At 33.2% G+C, this 18,913-nt stretch overlaps 2 protein-coding genes across 2 annotated transcripts; one reads left to right on the forward strand and one right to left on the reverse strand.

Moving 5' to 3' along the window:
* Positions 1–398: 398 nt before the first annotated feature.
* LOC145077036 (uncharacterized) lies at positions 399–3,620 on the forward strand. Its single transcript, XM_079022817.1, has 8 exons — positions 399–593; positions 1,420–1,471; positions 1,576–1,635; positions 1,719–2,041; positions 2,382–2,573; positions 2,690–2,755; positions 2,864–3,221; positions 3,350–3,620. Exons 2-8 carry the CDS (start codon positions 1,438–1,440, stop codon positions 3,370–3,372), a joined length of 1,056 nt encoding a protein of 351 aa, XP_078878943.1. The 5' UTR covers positions 399–593; positions 1,420–1,437; the 3' UTR covers positions 3,373–3,620.
* A 2,865-nt stretch (positions 3,621–6,485) lies between these two features.
* LOC145072596 (putative glycerol-3-phosphate dehydrogenase [NAD(+)] 1, cytosolic) lies at positions 6,486–10,400 on the reverse strand. The gene is made up of 5 exons (XM_079019041.1): positions 8,830–10,400; positions 7,636–7,857; positions 7,168–7,415; positions 6,912–7,051; positions 6,486–6,787 (listed from the first exon to the last, which is right to left on the reverse strand). The coding sequence occupies exons 1-5, from the start codon at positions 9,485–9,487 to the stop codon at positions 6,664–6,666; spliced, it is 1,392 nt and encodes a 463-aa protein (XP_078875167.1). The 5' UTR covers positions 9,488–10,400; the 3' UTR covers positions 6,486–6,663.
* Between the last annotated feature and the right edge of the window lie 8,513 nt (positions 10,401–18,913).

The following is an 18,913-nucleotide window of genomic DNA, read 5'->3' on the forward strand; positions in this document are numbered from 1 at the left end:
GGGACCAAATGAGTACAAACGCAAAAGTTAATTACCCTCAAAAGTCATTTTCCCTTTATATATAACAATTTTTGCCATAAATAATAACTTATGCTTTAAAACATTATACAATATTAAAAAAAAAACCTTTAAACTTGTGTATATGATAATTTTTTTTAGCTCCCTTCGTATTTGGTGAAATCATTTAGATCTTCACATATGAGGTTGGGTTGAATTTCTTTTAATCCACGTGTCTTGCTATAAGTCCGAGAACCCATCATTATCCGTAAGTAGAATCACACCCGATTACGATCATCAAGTTTGACCAATCATTCTCAATAGTCCCCACAATATCTGCATAGGTCCACGTGACGATAACGACAAACTTCCTTTTATTGATAAATTACGACACTGCCACCCTGCCTTCTCTGCTCTGCATGTACTTTGCTTAACAGTACCTTCGGAGCACTGTATCTTTTCCTGCTCTTCCTCTCCAACACTCTATCCGTACAATTTCAAAAAATTCAAAACCCTAAATACTCGCAATTTCCGTCGTCTCCGAACAATCAAAACAATTCTCCCTTCCGTTGAACGTTTTCCGATCAGAATCAAAGGTAACATCATCCAAATATCTTCAATTTATATCTAGATTTCTTGTTCTTGGTGATTTTTTCGATGTCAGTTTACTTCGTTCTGTTGAAATTTGTATTTTATGTCATCGATATGAGTTTTGCAGTTCATGTACCATTAATGTGCGTTTGATCATCGTGTGTGTCGATTGATTAAAGTCTCTGTGATCAAGAAATGACATGGCTGTTTAAAAATTTCCTATTGTGTCCGGGGTTTTGGGTTGCGGCCAGGATTCTGGAAGGGGGGAGGGGATTACTACTAATTTATTCGTCGGTTCTACTGGATTTTGACACTTAAGCTTTATCCTTTAGCAAATATCTTTGTAGATTCTTTGTAATTACCTCATACTTCTCGTGATATCTTGATTCATTTGATTTCTGATATATGTAATATCAAGTTTTCCATTAATTTTCTTGTTAGGATCTGATTGATTACCATACCTGACCTTGTTGGTAGTGACTTCCATTACTAATCCAGACCACAATTTGTTACTTGTTTTTCATTTCCCCCTTTTTGCCTTTTCTAATGCAATCCTTCCATCCTCTTCAAACTGTTACAATGGGATCTGGATTCTATACATTTTTTATATCTTCTATTAATTAACATTCATTAAATGTATGGCTAATCAAAACAACATACTGTGAGGACTATTGTAGCACAAGGTATTTTCTATCCTTTTAGTTTTCATGCTACACTGATGAATTTTTTGGACTTCTGCTAGATTACATCTTGATGTGGTAGGATGAATGATCATAATTTTGACATCACTTAAATGAAGGTTAATTAGAGCTTGCTTTAACTGTATTTCAGATAACTGTCTCCAGAACTATGGATGGCCTTTGGGACCCACCTGATTATCAAGGTTTCCATATATTTTCCTTCAACATTCATTCTATTATCTCTCTAAATCTCAAATTTATAAGAGAGATCACTAAATGTTTCATGTCATTTTGTTATTGCTTTCAGCAATTGAAGACACTCATTGCAGAAATGATGGATGCCAATGTGCATTTTGTCTTGCTAATGGTAATTCACTGTCAAATTACTTCACTTTTTACTTATTTATTTATGTTAGTTTCATGTTACAAACTTCTTCACTGAACCTGTAGATGTGGCAGAAGAAGCGGCTGTAAATGAGATAAGTTGCATAGAGGTGCTAAGGATTTTGATAAGCAAAGCAGACACTGACATCATTGAACTTGAAGATGAACTTATGGACTTACTGAGTCAACTCGCCTGCACTGATGAAGAGTTTTCAAATATGTATTCTATGTGCTTGAGAAAGGAGATTGATTTTCTTGATCGATCAATAAGGAAATTAAAGGATAATGCTGGAGATTCTTTGTCAACAACAACCAGGAAACCAGCTGAAAGCATGCTTGACATGCTCATGTCTCTTTTCCATTGTTACATACAAAAGAAGGATAAACAGGTCTAGTATTTGGACACTACCAGATCCCTCTTTCTCTCTCTCTCTCTCTCTCTCTCTCTCTCTCTCTCTCTCTCTCACTCTCATGTTATATAGTACAGATAAAGCAGATATACAAACAATAAAGCATAAAGCAGATATTTAGACAATAAAGCATAAACCTTGGGAGGCATTAAAGTATAAAGCTTTTTGAGACTTATTTGTCAGTATACTTGGTTGACAATGCATATTACTCTGACCTTAACCTATATTTATGCCATAAGATACATATCATATATTTAACAAATACTTCTCTAAAAGAGACAATCTCCTTTATGTTTTATTTTCCCTTTAAAATCAAAAGCTTGCAGATAATATCAAAAATATTGCAAGCTCCAGCTGTCAAGTGCATTCAGAAATTCCATTAAGTGAGAAAAAACAAACAGGAAGCTCTTCGAATGCTAATCAAATGGAGAAAAACAAAAAAGTCATCAACACTTCATTGGAGAAACATAAAATTTCACAGACGAGAGTCAAGACTGAAGAAGTAGAAGATGTAAGTGACGTGGTGCTTAAATTTATAAACCATTTCATTAACATATAATTTTAAAGATACTGTAATTAGTTTTATACCATTTTATACATCAATTTGATATGATACTTTTTATACAGTATACAGGTCTTTCTCGGGGCTCCATGGAGAAGTGGGAATATCAGCTAGTAAAAATCAAGTCCCAGGTAGGTTTTTTATTCTTACAAAAAACTTAGATACAAAATTAAAGAATCTCATTATATAATATAATATAATATATTTTTATTAATATTCTATTGATTTGATTGCACCAGACTGATGATGAAAGTATAGGTTCCATAGAATCATCATCCATACCAAAGGCAAATACAGATAGAAACTTGAATCCAGTTGATCTCCAACTCCAAGAATCAAATGTCTCAGTTTCTACCAAGATATACAAAAGGAGAGAGAAGCTTAATGATTCACCACCATTAATGTTACAGACAAGTTCAAGATCACCATGCCTATTAATTGAAGGTGCTGATGTGGCAAACATGTGTATGGATTGTTATAAACTAGATGATTTGCGGGCTATTGCTAGGCAACGCGGATTAAGAGGTTACTCTAAACTTCGCAAAATAGAACTCGCACAGGCACTAGGAATCAAGATTGTTGAAGGTGTATACACAGGTACCCTTTCTTTCATAAAAATTTTCTGAGATTCTCATTATATATATATATATATATATATATATATATATATATATATATATATATATATATATATATATATATATATTAATTTGATTCGAATGTAGGAAAAAGGAAGCAGAAAAGATAGGAGATGGTGGTGTGGTGTGGTGAAACTGACATAGTTTGACTCATAGGTATGGCTGGTTGATGGTTGTTTATATACATAGAGGGGTATATTATATAGAAATGAAAGAATGAATTGGTATTAGAATTCACATGCTAGATATATATACTTGTTTTGATAGTGAACCCTATGGGAGATATAGTGATGTTGATAGTTGTTTACTGATATTCTTGCTTGGTATATGGAGGTATTGCTTTTATATTCTGCATAAATATACACTAACATTTGGTAGATTTGATGATACATATTTCTGCTATTCAGAAAAAGTGAACTAATAACACCACAACATATTTACAGTATCAGTTAAAGCCTTGACCCATCAATAGTTTTTATAAAGAGAAAATAATCATATTTACAGTATCAGTTAAAGCCTTGATTTATCATTTTGTTGTCTAAATTAGTGGTGGATTTAGGAAAAAATCTAACCGAGTCCAATATTTTACAAAGTTTTCCTTAAAAAATTTTCAATGCTTCCTCTTCCCTTTCCTTATTTGACAATTGTTCAAACTTGATTGAAATGAGGAGCTAGATCTTTATAATTTAAAAAATGAGCAGGTCTTATTTTCTGTCAATGAAATCTAAGAGTTAAATTTTCTTATGTTCACATTTTTTTTATATAAATTTTCGGGTAAGAGTGCATGCCGAGTGGGATCCATTCCCCTCTCTTGGAGCGATGTAGATATTCCAAGGGTCTAGATGCTTGTCTTAATCCGTATAATTGTTCTTATTAGACCATTACAACAAGATAATGGTTTTGAAACAAAACCCCTTTGGTATTTGATATCAAAGGTAAACCTAGAATATGTGGATGATGACATTATGCAAAAAGGATCAAATATGACACCACTAAATCATTTGCAAAATATTTTAGTTTAAAATTAGTAAAATACATCGTTTATCGCACAATCATATTTAATTAGGATTTGTGTAGATCAAATGTGAAAACAATGTGGTGTCATATTTGTCTAAATGTATGACATGTCAATACAATGTCATGTCAACAACTATTTGATAGCCTTGATTATCTCACTTGTATTAACCATGATATGCATTAAGTTAATTTCCTCATTCTCAATAGAAATAATCCAAACTTACTAACATTCCAAGGAAGGCATGTATGTTTGTATGGTGAACATATAATAAAATTATTGGATGTCATTGTAACTATGTTTATACAAATATCGTGGACCATGAGATACTTGCAAATTTGTGAATGATTTCTCATGCGGTATCATAAGATTCTCATCTAGTACATTGAAGGGGGGGGGGGGGGGGGGGGAGTGTTGTTGTGTATTTTTGTAATGAACTAAAATTTATTGTACCTCTTGCATCTGAACGTTGTTGGAAATATGGACGTTGTTGGAAATATGGACACGTTTCCGCGACATCATCAAATATATGTTGAAACAAATGTTTATGCATTTGAAACCGTCGTTGAAAAAAAAACCTTGAAAAACGACATGCTCGCTAAAATAATCGTGCATGAGTCATTGGTGGCAGCTTCACGGTTTCTTTGTATATATTTACTTTTTTCCCGCCTTGCATTTTCGGCTTCCTCCTTGTATTGTTCTTCAATCTTGCTCACTACCGTGTTAGCAATGCCTATTGCCACTTGTAGCACCATGTCAAAGAACAGATGAAGACAATTTGAAGAATTTGAAGACTGTAGAGAATAAAATGTTGATGTGGTATAAAATGGTGTCTTAGGTTTGAATCAATAGTGTTTTGGAATTGATTTTTTTTTTTAAATATAAATTTTAAAGGGCTACAAATTGGCTAGTCAAACAAGTCAAGAGAGGGAGACTCGGAAATGGGGTATTGAAGTACTAGCTTGGCATGTCGAGGTAAGGGCATAATGTGCACTGTGCACTTCCGCAAATGCCGAAGCTTTGACGTCCCACTCCCTAAGAAAGTGTACTTACAACAAAATATTGTCACAGTCGTCAAAATAGACAACATGTTGACAATGCCATATCAACATATTTTTATTGTTTTGTTGGTGCTTGGGATCATGCTCTGAAAATAATTATAAGGAAATAGATAGACAATAAATCTGTAATATGCAATAGTTGATGTTTGAATACATTATTGTTGCTACTAGTTATATCACACTAATATGATAATAAGTTACTATAATAAGGTTTTTTTTTTTTTTTTTTTTTTTTTTTTTTGTAATGTTTGTCAAATCATGATTATTTAACAACTTAACATGATTAATGACAAACAAACATTCTTATTATATCTTATTAGTTATTTAATAAATTAAGATAGCATAATATACTTTTTCTAATACTTATAACACCACCCTAATTAAAATTATGTATCAATTAAACTTATAATAAAATTGCCACCTATAATTTCACTCATAATATTCTTTTAAGTTATTCTTGTTCCTCCCTTCCAAAGTTTTAATGAGGTAAAACAACAATGAATCGACATAGATGCCATGGAACCTTGACAGATATGAGATTCCTATGAAAATATTCAAATTTGATCTTGTTTGATAATCAATCTTTTTAAGCATTACATATCAACAAACTTTCAAAGTCGATGTCAAAAACACCATTTTGGCAATTGTGAAGGGGTCATCCGGTTACCTTACTCATGTGGCATGCCGCGTGGCTTTCTGGTCATCTAACCTAGTCCACGTGCCGTTGACACGGTGTCCATATGAGTATTTCCTTTTAAAAATCAATTGTTTTAAAATTTAAAATTTACTTATTGCTTTTACAATCTATTACTATTGTTATGTTTAATGGTGTTCAAGATATGAAGAACACTCTCGTGTTCAAGATATGAAGAACACTCTCGTGTTCAAGATATGAAGAACACTGTTCATATCCCACCTTCTTCAAGTTCACAAAAAGCCAAACACAAACACGTTCACCTCAATGATTGCAATGTTAAAGAATACTGGTCCTGTCAATTGTCACCATCACATTCATGACCACACCAATAGTTTGTTGACCAAGAATGACATTAACCCTAAAGAAAGTTGAAGCATACAATAAAAATTGATGTAGATTGAGAATCAAATAATAGCCATCAACAATGGGACAAACATGTGATCCAAGTCATTAAACAAACATGACTTCTAATAAATTAAGATAAATAGAAAAAGATACGAATGTGTTCAATTTAACTTCTGAAAGTACACTCCCATGATCGAAAGCTTTAAAGGTATATATAATATATATGTTAATAATTTCCCATAAGTTGTTACAAAAACCGTTTACATAAAAATCTTATACGCGGTTACGGCTGGCCAAGAAGTGAAGGTTTGTAGAACGCATGACTCTGAGCGATCTCGATTCTTTCACGAGGATCATTCAAGTTTTCATCTCTCAGTGCCTGAAGAATTGCTCGAGGACCTTGTTCCCTGAAACCATGGAAAAAATAACAACATACTTTTATTTACTTGTTTATTATAGTTTCTTAAACAAAATTACATTGCTATTTCTTACATCTAACCCAAAAATGTACGATGTAAAGAAAACCATCACCTCTTTATGAGTATTTTATAGAGTGTTTTCAATATTGGGCATAGCTCGACTGGTGCTACTGGTTTCTTTTCGTTAGGATGTAAAACACTTAAACTTGATTGACTCAGAAGTTCAAAAAATGCTCCCACCGCAGACACTCCCTGAAAAGAAAAGCCCAATAAGTTTCTAAGCTCTTGCTAAAGGGGTAAAGACGAAAATTTATATTGAGATTGCTAAAATGAAAATGTTGCATTTGTTCATATTAGTAAGATAGTACCTGGATCATCCCTTTACCACTGATGCTATCACCCATATCTAGGCTCAATTCTCCCTTAGCAATCATTTGACCATACCATGCATTACGTCCTTTTAAAAGTGTCACATAAGTGTCAGCAAGCAACGGGCCCGCAAGCTTTTCAGGCTCTTTTGTCAACAAATGAGTAATAAAAATCATCTCCGATGTACAATGTGCAAAGTACACGGATTTGCTTGTCGCACTTTCGTTAGTTAGGGCCGCCACCATTCCTATACACATCAAGAAAAAATTTAACAGTGTTATGTTAGCCACCTGGCAGACTGTTGTGTACTCTTGTATTTGATTTACATCTGACATGATGTTGTTGATAGGATATAGTGTGGGTCAACTCAGGGTTTGCTGACAGAATAACCCTTTTGCAGAAACTTTATTTTGAATCGAGTGCAATAATGGAAATTTAAGTAACAAAAAAGGAAGATTAGATCATACCGGCTCCAATTGCATAGACGTTTTTTAAACCTCCCATGACTTCATGTGTGACAAGGTCACTATTGTCCCATACGATGAAATGTGGTTGCCTTAGAAATTTTGCAAGTGGGACCCTCCACTTTTCGGTCCCACAAATTCGAGCATTTGCATACTCCTTGTTGTAAATCTCAGAAGCAATGTTCGGGCCACCAAGATATAAAATATTCTCTAGGGGCACCCCCGCTACAATAATAATACATCAAAATGGTGATTTTTTTATCAACAATATCGACTTTAATTCCAACCACTAACCATAAAAATCTATTCAATATTTTAATAACTAAATAACTAATATTATATATGATATGCAATTAGTTATTTCTTAACTTCTAAAATATTTTATGTTGATCGAAACTTGGTAAAATCAAAATGACAACTTTTTAATGTATGCCAAAAGTTTTAAATACCATACTCAATATTGGAATCGTCGTTAAAGCTCTTGATCGGATTTTCTTTAATGATATACTATATACCAATTAATTTTCTACTTTTTATGTTAAATATATTAAGATTTAATGTGTAAAAAATAAGTTTGGCGTTTTGGTATAAAAGTTAATATTAGAGTAAATTACACGAATGGTCCCTATGGTTTGAGGTAATTTGCGCGCTTGGTCCCTAACTTATTTTTTTAACTCGGAAAGTCCCTAACGTTTGTTTTTGTTACGCGCTTGGTCCCTACTATTTGTTTTTGTTACGCGATTGGTCCCTGTCTTATCTAAAAAAACTATTATTTAAATAGGAAAAAATTGTAGGATAGGTAGGGTAAAGTGAGGGGGTTGGGGTTGGGGTGTGTTTATTTAAATATTTTAAAAATTCAAGGGCAAAATAGTTTTTTTTAGGTAAGACAGGGACCAAGCGTGTAACAAAAACAAACAGTAGGGACCTTCCGAGTTAAAAAAATAAGTTAGGGACCAAACGCGCAAATTACCCTAAACCATAGGGACCATTCGTGTAATTTACTCTTAATATTATAACAACATTTTTTGTGTGCAACTGTTCACCAAAATGGTGTGCTTTTGTAGTATTGTTGGAGTACATTTCAACACCAAAAACAACATTTTTGTGCAATGATTGGAGTTATAGCCTAAATAATCATATAATCAGATAATCAAGAAACAAGATCATGATTAAGTAAAAAGAAAAAAAAATCCTTACTTGCTCTACTGATCATTTGCGTGGGAGTAATTATGTGAGGAACAGGATCTAAAGCAGCTTCAATACCCTTCGATAATGACACAATAATCGGTGGGCTGATTCTCTCTTTCCAATAATTACTAATTTCTTCAAAAACTTCACGAGTTTCAGTCGATGGAACACCATTCACCACAATATCAGCATCCCAAACAGCTTCCTGCAAATTAGTCACAACTTTCATGGGGCTAAGTGGCGTATCGATCATATTCAAACAAAACCCATCTTTCAAAATCTCATCTGCATAAAGAACTCGATCTCCTAATCGAGCTTCAACATATTTCAAATACGCACATCGCCTGATTAATCTTCTTAACACGTCTTCTCTTGAATTGATCACTTCAAATAAGAGTTTTGCTGTTTCCCGATCGACTGCCCGACCTGCCCGTCTCCATATCCGGATTTGAACTTTGTCACGAAACTTTCCGTAGGTATCTTGAAGTAAAGCTGCAAAAACACTTCCCCATGCACCTGCCCCAACTCCGACTATTTTGAGTAAATCGCCATCCGATTTACCAAGAACTCTTCGGAATTCATCTAGTTTTTCCTCTAAACTATTATGATTTGAAATCGACCCGTTTTGGAATAGACTAGAAGTCATCACTTCAATGTTACCAACCATGATTTCTTCCGAAAAAACAAGATGGTTTTGATTCGAATATGCAATTTTAGATCAAATGAGTTAGCACTCGCCTCTGAATTTAATGAATGCACCAGATAAAATGGAAAATTTCTCACGAATTGCAGAGTTTTTAGGTAGCTTGTGTATTTATCATCTACACTATAGTTTTGGGTGAAGAACGTAAACTTTAATGAAAGAAAAGCAGACAAACTTTACTGGTAGGAATTGTACCTAAATCAGAGCTACCTTTTTGGTGTGTCATCTATAATAAGGATGAAAAGTGAAGCATGAAGAACCCTAATTCGAAAAAGTTTAAATTTATATGGAAATTGCTTTGTAAACTCAGTCAAAAGTTTGTTCATCTACCCAACAACAAAAAAGATTTTATAAATCTGAAGAACGATAAAATAAAGGGTCAAGATAATGAAGAACCTTTTTGAGTGTGGGATACTACAAAGTTTGAAGAATTGTATATGTCAGTCAAAATCTTCAAGGAAAATCAAAACCGACAACCGCAAAGGATTTTGATTGATCACAGTCAAAGATTCACAGGGGGCCGGCGATCGGCATTGGTAATTGTAGAGAGAGAAAGTGTGTGGGTGTAGAGACTAGAGAGAATGAGAGAGGAAAAGCGATTGTACTGAAGCAGAAATTGGGGAAAATCAGAAACGTGAAAACAGAGTTTGATAATGGAGAGTGAAGAAGGGCATTGATGTTGATAAAGGGGTGGGTGTGGGTGCCAAATCTTCCACATTAATGCTTTGGAGAATGGGGTTTGTGCTGCCAGCTTCAGCAACGGCCATTAATATGTGGGAAGTTGGCAGTTGAAGGAAGGAACTCCATTTCAACCCTTTTCTCATGTGTTTTGGTATTTCTATCCATTTAACAGATTTAGGGATGAAAATGGCTTTTTGGCGTAGTCCAAAATGTGGAAGACCATCATCCTGTCAACGTAACTATAGTATTTTTCGTTTTCCAGAGTATATGTATTTTTTGTTCATATAATGAAAAAATTACAGTAAAGTTTTTATAAGATAGCTTGAAATTAAGGTAATTAACAATAGAATTCGTAAATTTTCTTTTCTGAAAATAATATTATAAATTTTTGCCAATTGTTTATGGAAATGGACAAGAAATAAAAAATTATTTATACATTAAAAAATTTAGCTAGTAATTTTTAGAAAAATTATTATATATTTTGGATTTATCTACCTTCTTCTAATAAATGAATCATAAATTTGACACATGACATCTTTTTAGAGCTTATGTTTGACATGTGTCTTCCTTGTCTACAACCAAATTTTGTTTTTCTATTCAAATTCTTGTTCCCATTTTTCACTAATTCTCCCTATAAATCAGCAAATAAATTTGAATTTCATGGGAAAACCTCAGAAATCTTAATCATATCTAAATTTAAGTTCCAAGGGTAGGTTTTCGATTCATATATACCTCTAACCCTCACTTTCGGTGGCATCTACTTGAAGTTAGAATTGATTTGTGGCAACACATTCTTCTTCTCTAATTTCTTGATTTCATTGTTTTGATTTTTTTATTTATGGCAATAGAAATGATATTATTTTTATATTTTTAGATATGATTGTTTTCAAATTATCATTTTTGTGTAGATGATTTAGGCTGATGCGTTATTGTTAGATGAATGAGAAAAATCATTGGCTTCATACAACTGATGATTTCAAGAAAGGCTCATCTTATTCTTATGTGTTATCGAGTTTATTTTTCATCACGATTTTAATGAGGGTTCATCAGGGGATTAGGGTTTTTGTAATATCTCATTTTCTTCCCCAATAAGGTGCTTTGACTATTTTTCAATTGGTGGACTAACTAAAAATTCCAAGGTTTGTATTTTCAGTTTTTGATTTTATTTTCATTTCTTTGAGTGTGTATTGCTATAAATCCTAAGGAAGAAATTGGTTTAATTAGTTTTAATATAAGTTAATTGTTTCCAAAAGCATAAAATTTACTTGCTGTTTATTTTGAGTCAACTGTTTTCATAATTGATGAATCTTTTTGTTGTATCTAAAATATACAGACCAAGTGGAAAAATGGAATCAAATTCTTCATCCCCATCCTATGTGGCAGGTATATAACTATCTTTAATTTAATTTCTAAGCCCAAGGAAAAAATCATAGATAGATTGTGAAAACACTACAAGTGTTTGGGTATGAATGTTGTTTGATCCAACTTCTCCATAACCACTAGCATCCAAATGAAATAGAGTCCACTTGAGTTATGATTTTGTTATTAACGGTGAAAGATGTAAAATTGGATTGGTTAATTAAGTTATGACATCCCCAAAATCTCGGCCAGAAAAGACCGATTTTCATTTATGCTTTTAAATAATTTCAGAGTAAATCCTTTTGATTTGAAAGAGTTGCGGAATTTGTTCCCAAAAACAAAACATGATAAAACAATGTTTACCAAAGCATTTCATAAAAGAAATGTATTTGTCATTATATAATCAAAACTCGGGGTGTCATGTTCCGATACAGACCAATAAGCATAAACGATAACATTACAAGTCATTCAACAAATATATACATATACAGACTTGTAAACAAAACAACTGATGGTTCATCCATCTCATGCCCTCGCGCCACTTCCTGTAATACAAATAAAACTGAGTGGGTCAGGCTTGGGAGCCTGGTGAGCATATAGGGTTTTCAACCCACAATAAATAATCATATTTAATTTTTCACCAACCAACAATAACCCAATTACCCATTTCCGTTATTCTCACTTTATGTCCCTAAAACAACTAACACAAGGGACCTAGTCTAAGAATATTTCATCGGGGCGATAACACATGCTTCAGGGGTACCTCAGCAATATAAGTCAAATAAGGCAACCATGAGGGGGATGGAGTACAGCGAATGAACACCCAAGTTCATTAACACCTACAGGTGGCGAACCTGCTAATGTTCCACAAGACTATCTAGAAAAGTATGTGGTCGTCATCTAAACTCCGCTAGATGACTAAATCAAACAACAACGAGGCCTCTCATCTGTTTATTACACACAAACTATCTACCCATGTTCTACCCAACATATTAGTAGATAAAATATACATTTTGTATACATAGTTTAAAAACCTGTATAACATGCTTTAATCAACACATATTTCACATAACAGATGAGGCACACACACACATAACACATATCTCATAGAGAATAAATCATATCTATGAGTTAGAAGAAAGTGAATACACATTCACACACATAACCACAAAATTATACACATAATACGTATTCCGTATAAAATACTTCATAATTATGCGTTAGAAGAAAGTTATACACACTCACACTTATAAACAACAATATACTTAATACACTCGAACCAATCTTGTATTATTATCGTGTTTATGAAAGGTAGTATACACTTACTTGATCAGAAGATGATCGGACAGCACTACGACTTGCAGAAGTAGAAATCCTCACCAGATCTGAAAGATCTTCACAAAAAATCGACTTCTCGCGGGCAGAGCTTCGGCTTGGGAACCGCACTTCTCGGGATCTTGGGGATCTCGGGACTTGCCTCGGGGCTCGAGTATGATACCGGGGCTTTAGGGTATTTCTGGCACGCAAAACGATGCAAAACGGGAGAGAGAAGAGAGAAAATGAACAAAAGAATCGGCTGCCTTCGGATCCTATTTATAGGAGGCTGGAGCCTCGGAGTACGTTGGGCGTACTGCGTTACGCGGGGCGTACTGCCCGAAACGTCATTGCTTACGTATCCGAAGTGCTCGAGTGCGAGTGTCGACATCCCTTAGTGTACGCGGGGCGTACTTCAGATCAGATCGGTGACTCCTTCGGATAATCATCCGAATTAAAGATTAAATTTAAATACAAAATATTTAATAAACTTCGGAAATTCATATCTTCTTCATACGAACTCCGTTTTCGACGTTCTTTATATCCACACGAAGGTGAGACTACACTCTACAACTTTCGTTTAGACTCCGTCGGCTAATTTTAACTTTATTTTTATTATTAATTTTTAGTAGGCCGGGACAGAAAAACTTCGTTATAAATTCATAACTTCTTCGTTTGACGTCCGTTCTCGCCTAACTTTTCATCGCTTTGATACCAACAACGAGACCTTCAATCCTCGTTTAGATTGCTTCGGCTACAATCCGCTCGATCTCAAATCGAGTATTTCAGGCTGCATACCGCTAAGCCAAAACTTCAATAAATCATAACTTCCTCATACGAAGTCAGATTTGGGCGTTCTATATATATTCGGAAACCTCGTTTCAACTACTACAACATTAACCAAAGATATCAACTTTATTTTACACTTAAATTTTGACGCTTATTTTTATTCTTAATTAATCAAACCTTATAATTAAGCAATTAAGCACAAAACACACAATACTTAAATAATACACTTTTATTATTTCAAAACGGGTTACAAAGGTTAACCTAGACTATTACATCAACGAAAATGCCTAGCCTGGAAACGCGGACGTTACATAAGTAGACTGACAACTTGGTACAGTGAATTTCGGTTAACATGTTAGATCTCCTAAAGTTGTGCCTATCTTATGGGTAAGTTATGCGAATGAAAAAATTATGCAATTGGTTGGCTAAATGGTAAAAAAAATTATAAAAAGTATTGTAAAATGGTTAACGGTAAAGAATGTAAGTTGATGAGTTTTTATTAATTAATAGTAAAGTGCATTTTAGTCCTTAAGTTGACCTGGATTTTTTGGTTTTGGTCCCTATAAGAACCAAGATTTAGTTTTGGTTCTTATATTGAACTTTCCTAACAATTTTGCATATTTGGTCATCTAAGTTAACAACCAAGATGTTAATTATTTGAAATGATCATTTAGTTCTTGGACCAAAATTAGATGTACTTTCATTTAATAATGTATTTAAGCATCTTGCTTTCATTAAGATTTTATATGGTTGTGTGTGTGTATTTACAGGTCATGAAATAGGAGGACACTTGTAACATCCGGATTCCCAGGTATTATTTTTATTCTTTTCTTTTTGGGTGTTGTGAGGAGACTCGGCGAGTTGGAGTCTAAACTCGCCGAGTAGGATCGTGATTTTGCACGCGAGTTCGCGTCTAGACTCGGCGAGTCCACGCTGTTTAATGAAACCCTAATTTTCAGGGTTTGAGACCTATTTAAAGGGGCTTATGGCCGTCATTTGCGGCCACCAACCCCATAGAGAAACCCTAAAGAGATCTTGAGCGTTTTGGGAGAGAGAGGAGGCCATTGTTAACCTTTGAAGCATTGTTTGGCAAGGCAAAGGAGGTTCTAGCTAAGAGGAAGCAAGGGAGGTGGACATTTTTCGAATTTGGAGCTCAGAGCATCACTTTGGAGGTAATATTTTGGCTCCTTTTCTGTTGTTATGATGAACATGGAGGTTTAGGGTTTCTTGACCTCTTTGTTGGTTAGATTTGATGTCCATTTCGTCCCTATTTGTGACGAGGCTTGGAATGGGATCCATAGAGGTCCAGAGAAGCTTTATTCCTCAAGCTTTTTGAGGATTCATGGGAGTTTTGACCATGGATTATGAAATATGGGGCTAAAACATCATATAGGAGCAAATAGATGTTGTTTGAGCATCAAGGTTTGGACTTTACGTGATTATCATGCATGGGGAGGTCAGATCTATGATTGAATGGAACAGATCTGACCTCAGAAGTGGTTTTGAGTTTATGCATGGCATGAACTCGCCGAGTCTGAAGAACAGACTCGGCGAGTAGTATGAAGTTTGCCCGTAATCACTCAGTAAGTGGACTTGTCGAGTTGAGGGAATGACTCAGTGAGTCAGGGTGAGTCAGGGGGACTGAGTTCAAGCCGGAACTCGCCGAGTTGTTCTTGAGACTCGGCGAGTTTAGTCGTGGTGGCCCCGCGATTCATGCCAGGTGGAACTCGTCGAGTCAGGGAGGTACTCGGCGTGTCAAGAAAGGATCTAAGAGAGTCAGTGGACACGTGTAGATTCGCCGAGTCGCCCTAGTGCACTCGCCGAGTTCGGTCAAAGTTGACCGTGACCTTGTTGACTTTTAGGGATGAGTACAGTTGTATTTATGAGTGTATTACTTTGTGTGATTAGGCGGAGGCTAGATCATATTTATTCCGAGTCAGATATTTACCGAGACATTGAGGTGAGTCTTCTCACTATACATTACCTAGAGTGGTATATTGTGTAGACCAGAGGGTCTTATGTGTTATGTATGAGATTATGTGCTATGTGTTATGTGTATGTTGTATGTTGTTATAGACCGGACCGAAGGGTCCAACGATACAGACCGGGCCGGAGGGCCCAACGAGCTACGAGACTGGAGGGTCCCGCTGAGACACATCGACCGGAGGGTTGTATTATAGCCTTGAGTGGTGTATGTGTTATATGCGGTATTTTGGGGAACTCACTAAGCATTTATGCTTATAGTTGTTGTGTGATGTGTTTCAGGTACCAGTGATGAGCGCGGGAAGGCGCCGTCATGATCCGTACACACTTGAGGAGTTTATGTTTTGGATTCTGGGGAGATGTTTTTGTGATAAATACATTTGATACAATATGGGTGATGTTATTTTGTGAGTAAATGAATGTTTTGAAAATGAAAAATTGTTTTGAAAATTTACCTTGTTACAACACTATGGTCATGCATATCATTTTCAAAATGGTTTTGATCCAGATCCGAGAAACACCATAAGGAGTTTCAGATTGTTGTCCGTATTTTAGTTGTTAATTCTCTTTTGTTGTTCTTCTGTTGTAGCATGTAGTCGTCTTTATGGGCATAATACCTTTTTTTTTATTATTATTGTTAACAGTTGTTTACTTTAGCTGAATAAATTTTAGCTAATTGACCAAAAAGGTACAAATGACCATTTTCACTAAAAGATCAAAATTTTCATTTTTTCCAGAAATAGTTATACGTTATAAGACTTTCATATGAAATAGAATTCAGATTTGAAATAGCGAGGATGAAGCTGAGAGGAGATGTAATAGATTTTAGAAATAGCTTCCATTTAGTTGCAAAAAGTCCAATTTGATGTTTTTGTTCTTCTTCATCAACAATAATTATGGGGTAAACATCATAGAGAAAGAGAGGTCAGGGGAAATGATGAATGGGGCCCACCTAAGTGAGGTGGCAAAAATATGACCGACTTACCCCTTCAAAACTTAAAAAAGGACATAATCGACCTGAAACAAACAAGTTTGTTTCCTCATAAAACCACAAAAATAGTTTAGGAATTAAATGAAACAACCCTAGAAACTTCATCGGGAATTTGTGTCATTTTCCCTACTAATTATAGTTAGATAATTATGCTCATAACATTAGGATAATATTATGCCCGGTAGAAACTATGCCTAAACATTTTAGTTAATATTATGCCTAGTTGTTATACTGATTTACATCATATCATATCATATTGTATCATATCATATCATATATCATATCATTATCATTATATACTTATAAAGCTTGCATTTTTTTCTTGAACCACATTCATTTGAAACTCCCATGCATTTTTTTCTTTCATCACATTCATTTGAAACTCCCATGACTTTTTAATTTATTTCTTATAATTATTGTAAGTTGGTTAATAAGGTTACATAAATATAAAACCTAAAGTGTAATCATATAAACTAAATTTCAATATTAAAAAAAAATATATTTTCTTCTACTTATAAAGTTTCTTTTAACTTTTAACATATTATACTTAATTTATTAGGTCTAATATGTTGGATGTAAACCATTATCATTTTAAAGATACAATTTTGGAACAATTTATATAAAATACTTAAATTATTAATTTGAATATAACATTACAGGGTCAACTAAAATATAAATTTTAGTTTAACTTAAACAATTCAAAGAGTATTTTGTAAATTGTTAAAAGTGATTAATTGTAGTGTTTTTTTAATAATGATTACAAGTTGGTTAATAAGGTTAAATAAATATCAAACCTAAAGTGAAATCATAAATATACTAAATTTCAATTTTAAAATAATATATTTACTTCTACTTATAAAATTATGTCTTTAACTTTTAACATATTATACTTAATTTATTAGATTTAATATGTTGTGGTATGTAAACCATTATTAGTTTAAAGCTATAACTTTTGTACAATTTGAACAAAATACTTAAATTGTTATTTTAAATATAACATTACAATGTCAACTTAAATATAAATTTTAGTTCCACTTAAAAAACCAAAGAATATTTTGTTAATAGTTAAAAGTGATAAATTGTAGTGATAAATGTAAAAACTAAATTGTAATCTCAATTTAACTAAAATATTTCATAAATATATTTTTATAATCGTTAAAAGTTTTCAAATAAGTAGCTTAAAATAACTTACAATAACAATAGTTAAAAATAACTCTATATAAATGATTATATTGTTACCTTTAAAATCAAAAATCAATGTTTGGTGTTTTAAATAATTATAATGATAAAAATTAAAACATTAAGCAAATAAATTTAAAAAAATTAATTAACAATAACAACAACTAAAAATTAAACCATATATTATATTTAATTTTATTTATGTGTAACTCACCAGTAGAAGTTATTCAAACGATTGAGATGATGCAATTATAATAGATGTATATATTATCATATAATTGAAAATAATCAATACATTATATCAATTTAGTATACGAATTATTATATCAAATTTAACAACAAGTTTATTGTTATATTAAAAAAACATATATTTGTAAAGATTTCAACTATATAGGTGTTTCTGCGCAACGCACGGGCATTCGCCTAGTATACTTATAAACCTAGCATTTTTTCTTGAATCTCATGCATTTGAAACCCCATTTTTTAACTTCCTCAAACCACATTCATTTGAAACCCCATTTTTTTAACTAATGCAACTCAAAAGTTTTCTTAATTATGAGTTAACACTCAAAAGTTTTATAACTTATATTATGTTTAATTAACATTTAATGGAAAGTTTACTATAAAAAGCCCAATCTTTTGTGTTTTTTGTGTTATATAAAATCTTACATGTAAGAAGGATGTCATAAGAAAATGAAAAGAAAATTTTTCAACAGGCACAATTCTTTTAGAACATATTTGCAGTGGTTGAGTCCCTAAAACAGCTCTACAAGTCAAGGTTGTGGATAAATGTATCATTTTTTACTCATAATTTGATCGTGTTATATTTTTTTTCCCAGTAATATAAATAAGACCATTCAAAATCATATGTTTAGAGATATTTTTTTTTCTCAAACCATACCATTCAAAATCATATGTTTAGAGATATTTTGTTTTCTCAAACCATATTGATTTGAAACTTACATAACTTTTTATATTCCTTAATTAAAACCATTTATAGTATTTATAAATTTCCAATAACTTTTTTGCATTCTCTTATTATATATGTAGTTATATTAGTACATTTTTCTTACAAAAAGTCGTCATTTAGTTGA

The sequence above is a fragment of the Lactuca serriola genome, chromosome 9, assembly GCF_051521515.1.
Source record: "Lactuca serriola cultivar US96UC23 chromosome 9, Lser_US96UC23_V15, whole genome shotgun sequence".
NCBI lineage: Eukaryota > Viridiplantae > Streptophyta > Magnoliopsida > Asterales > Asteraceae > Lactuca > Lactuca serriola.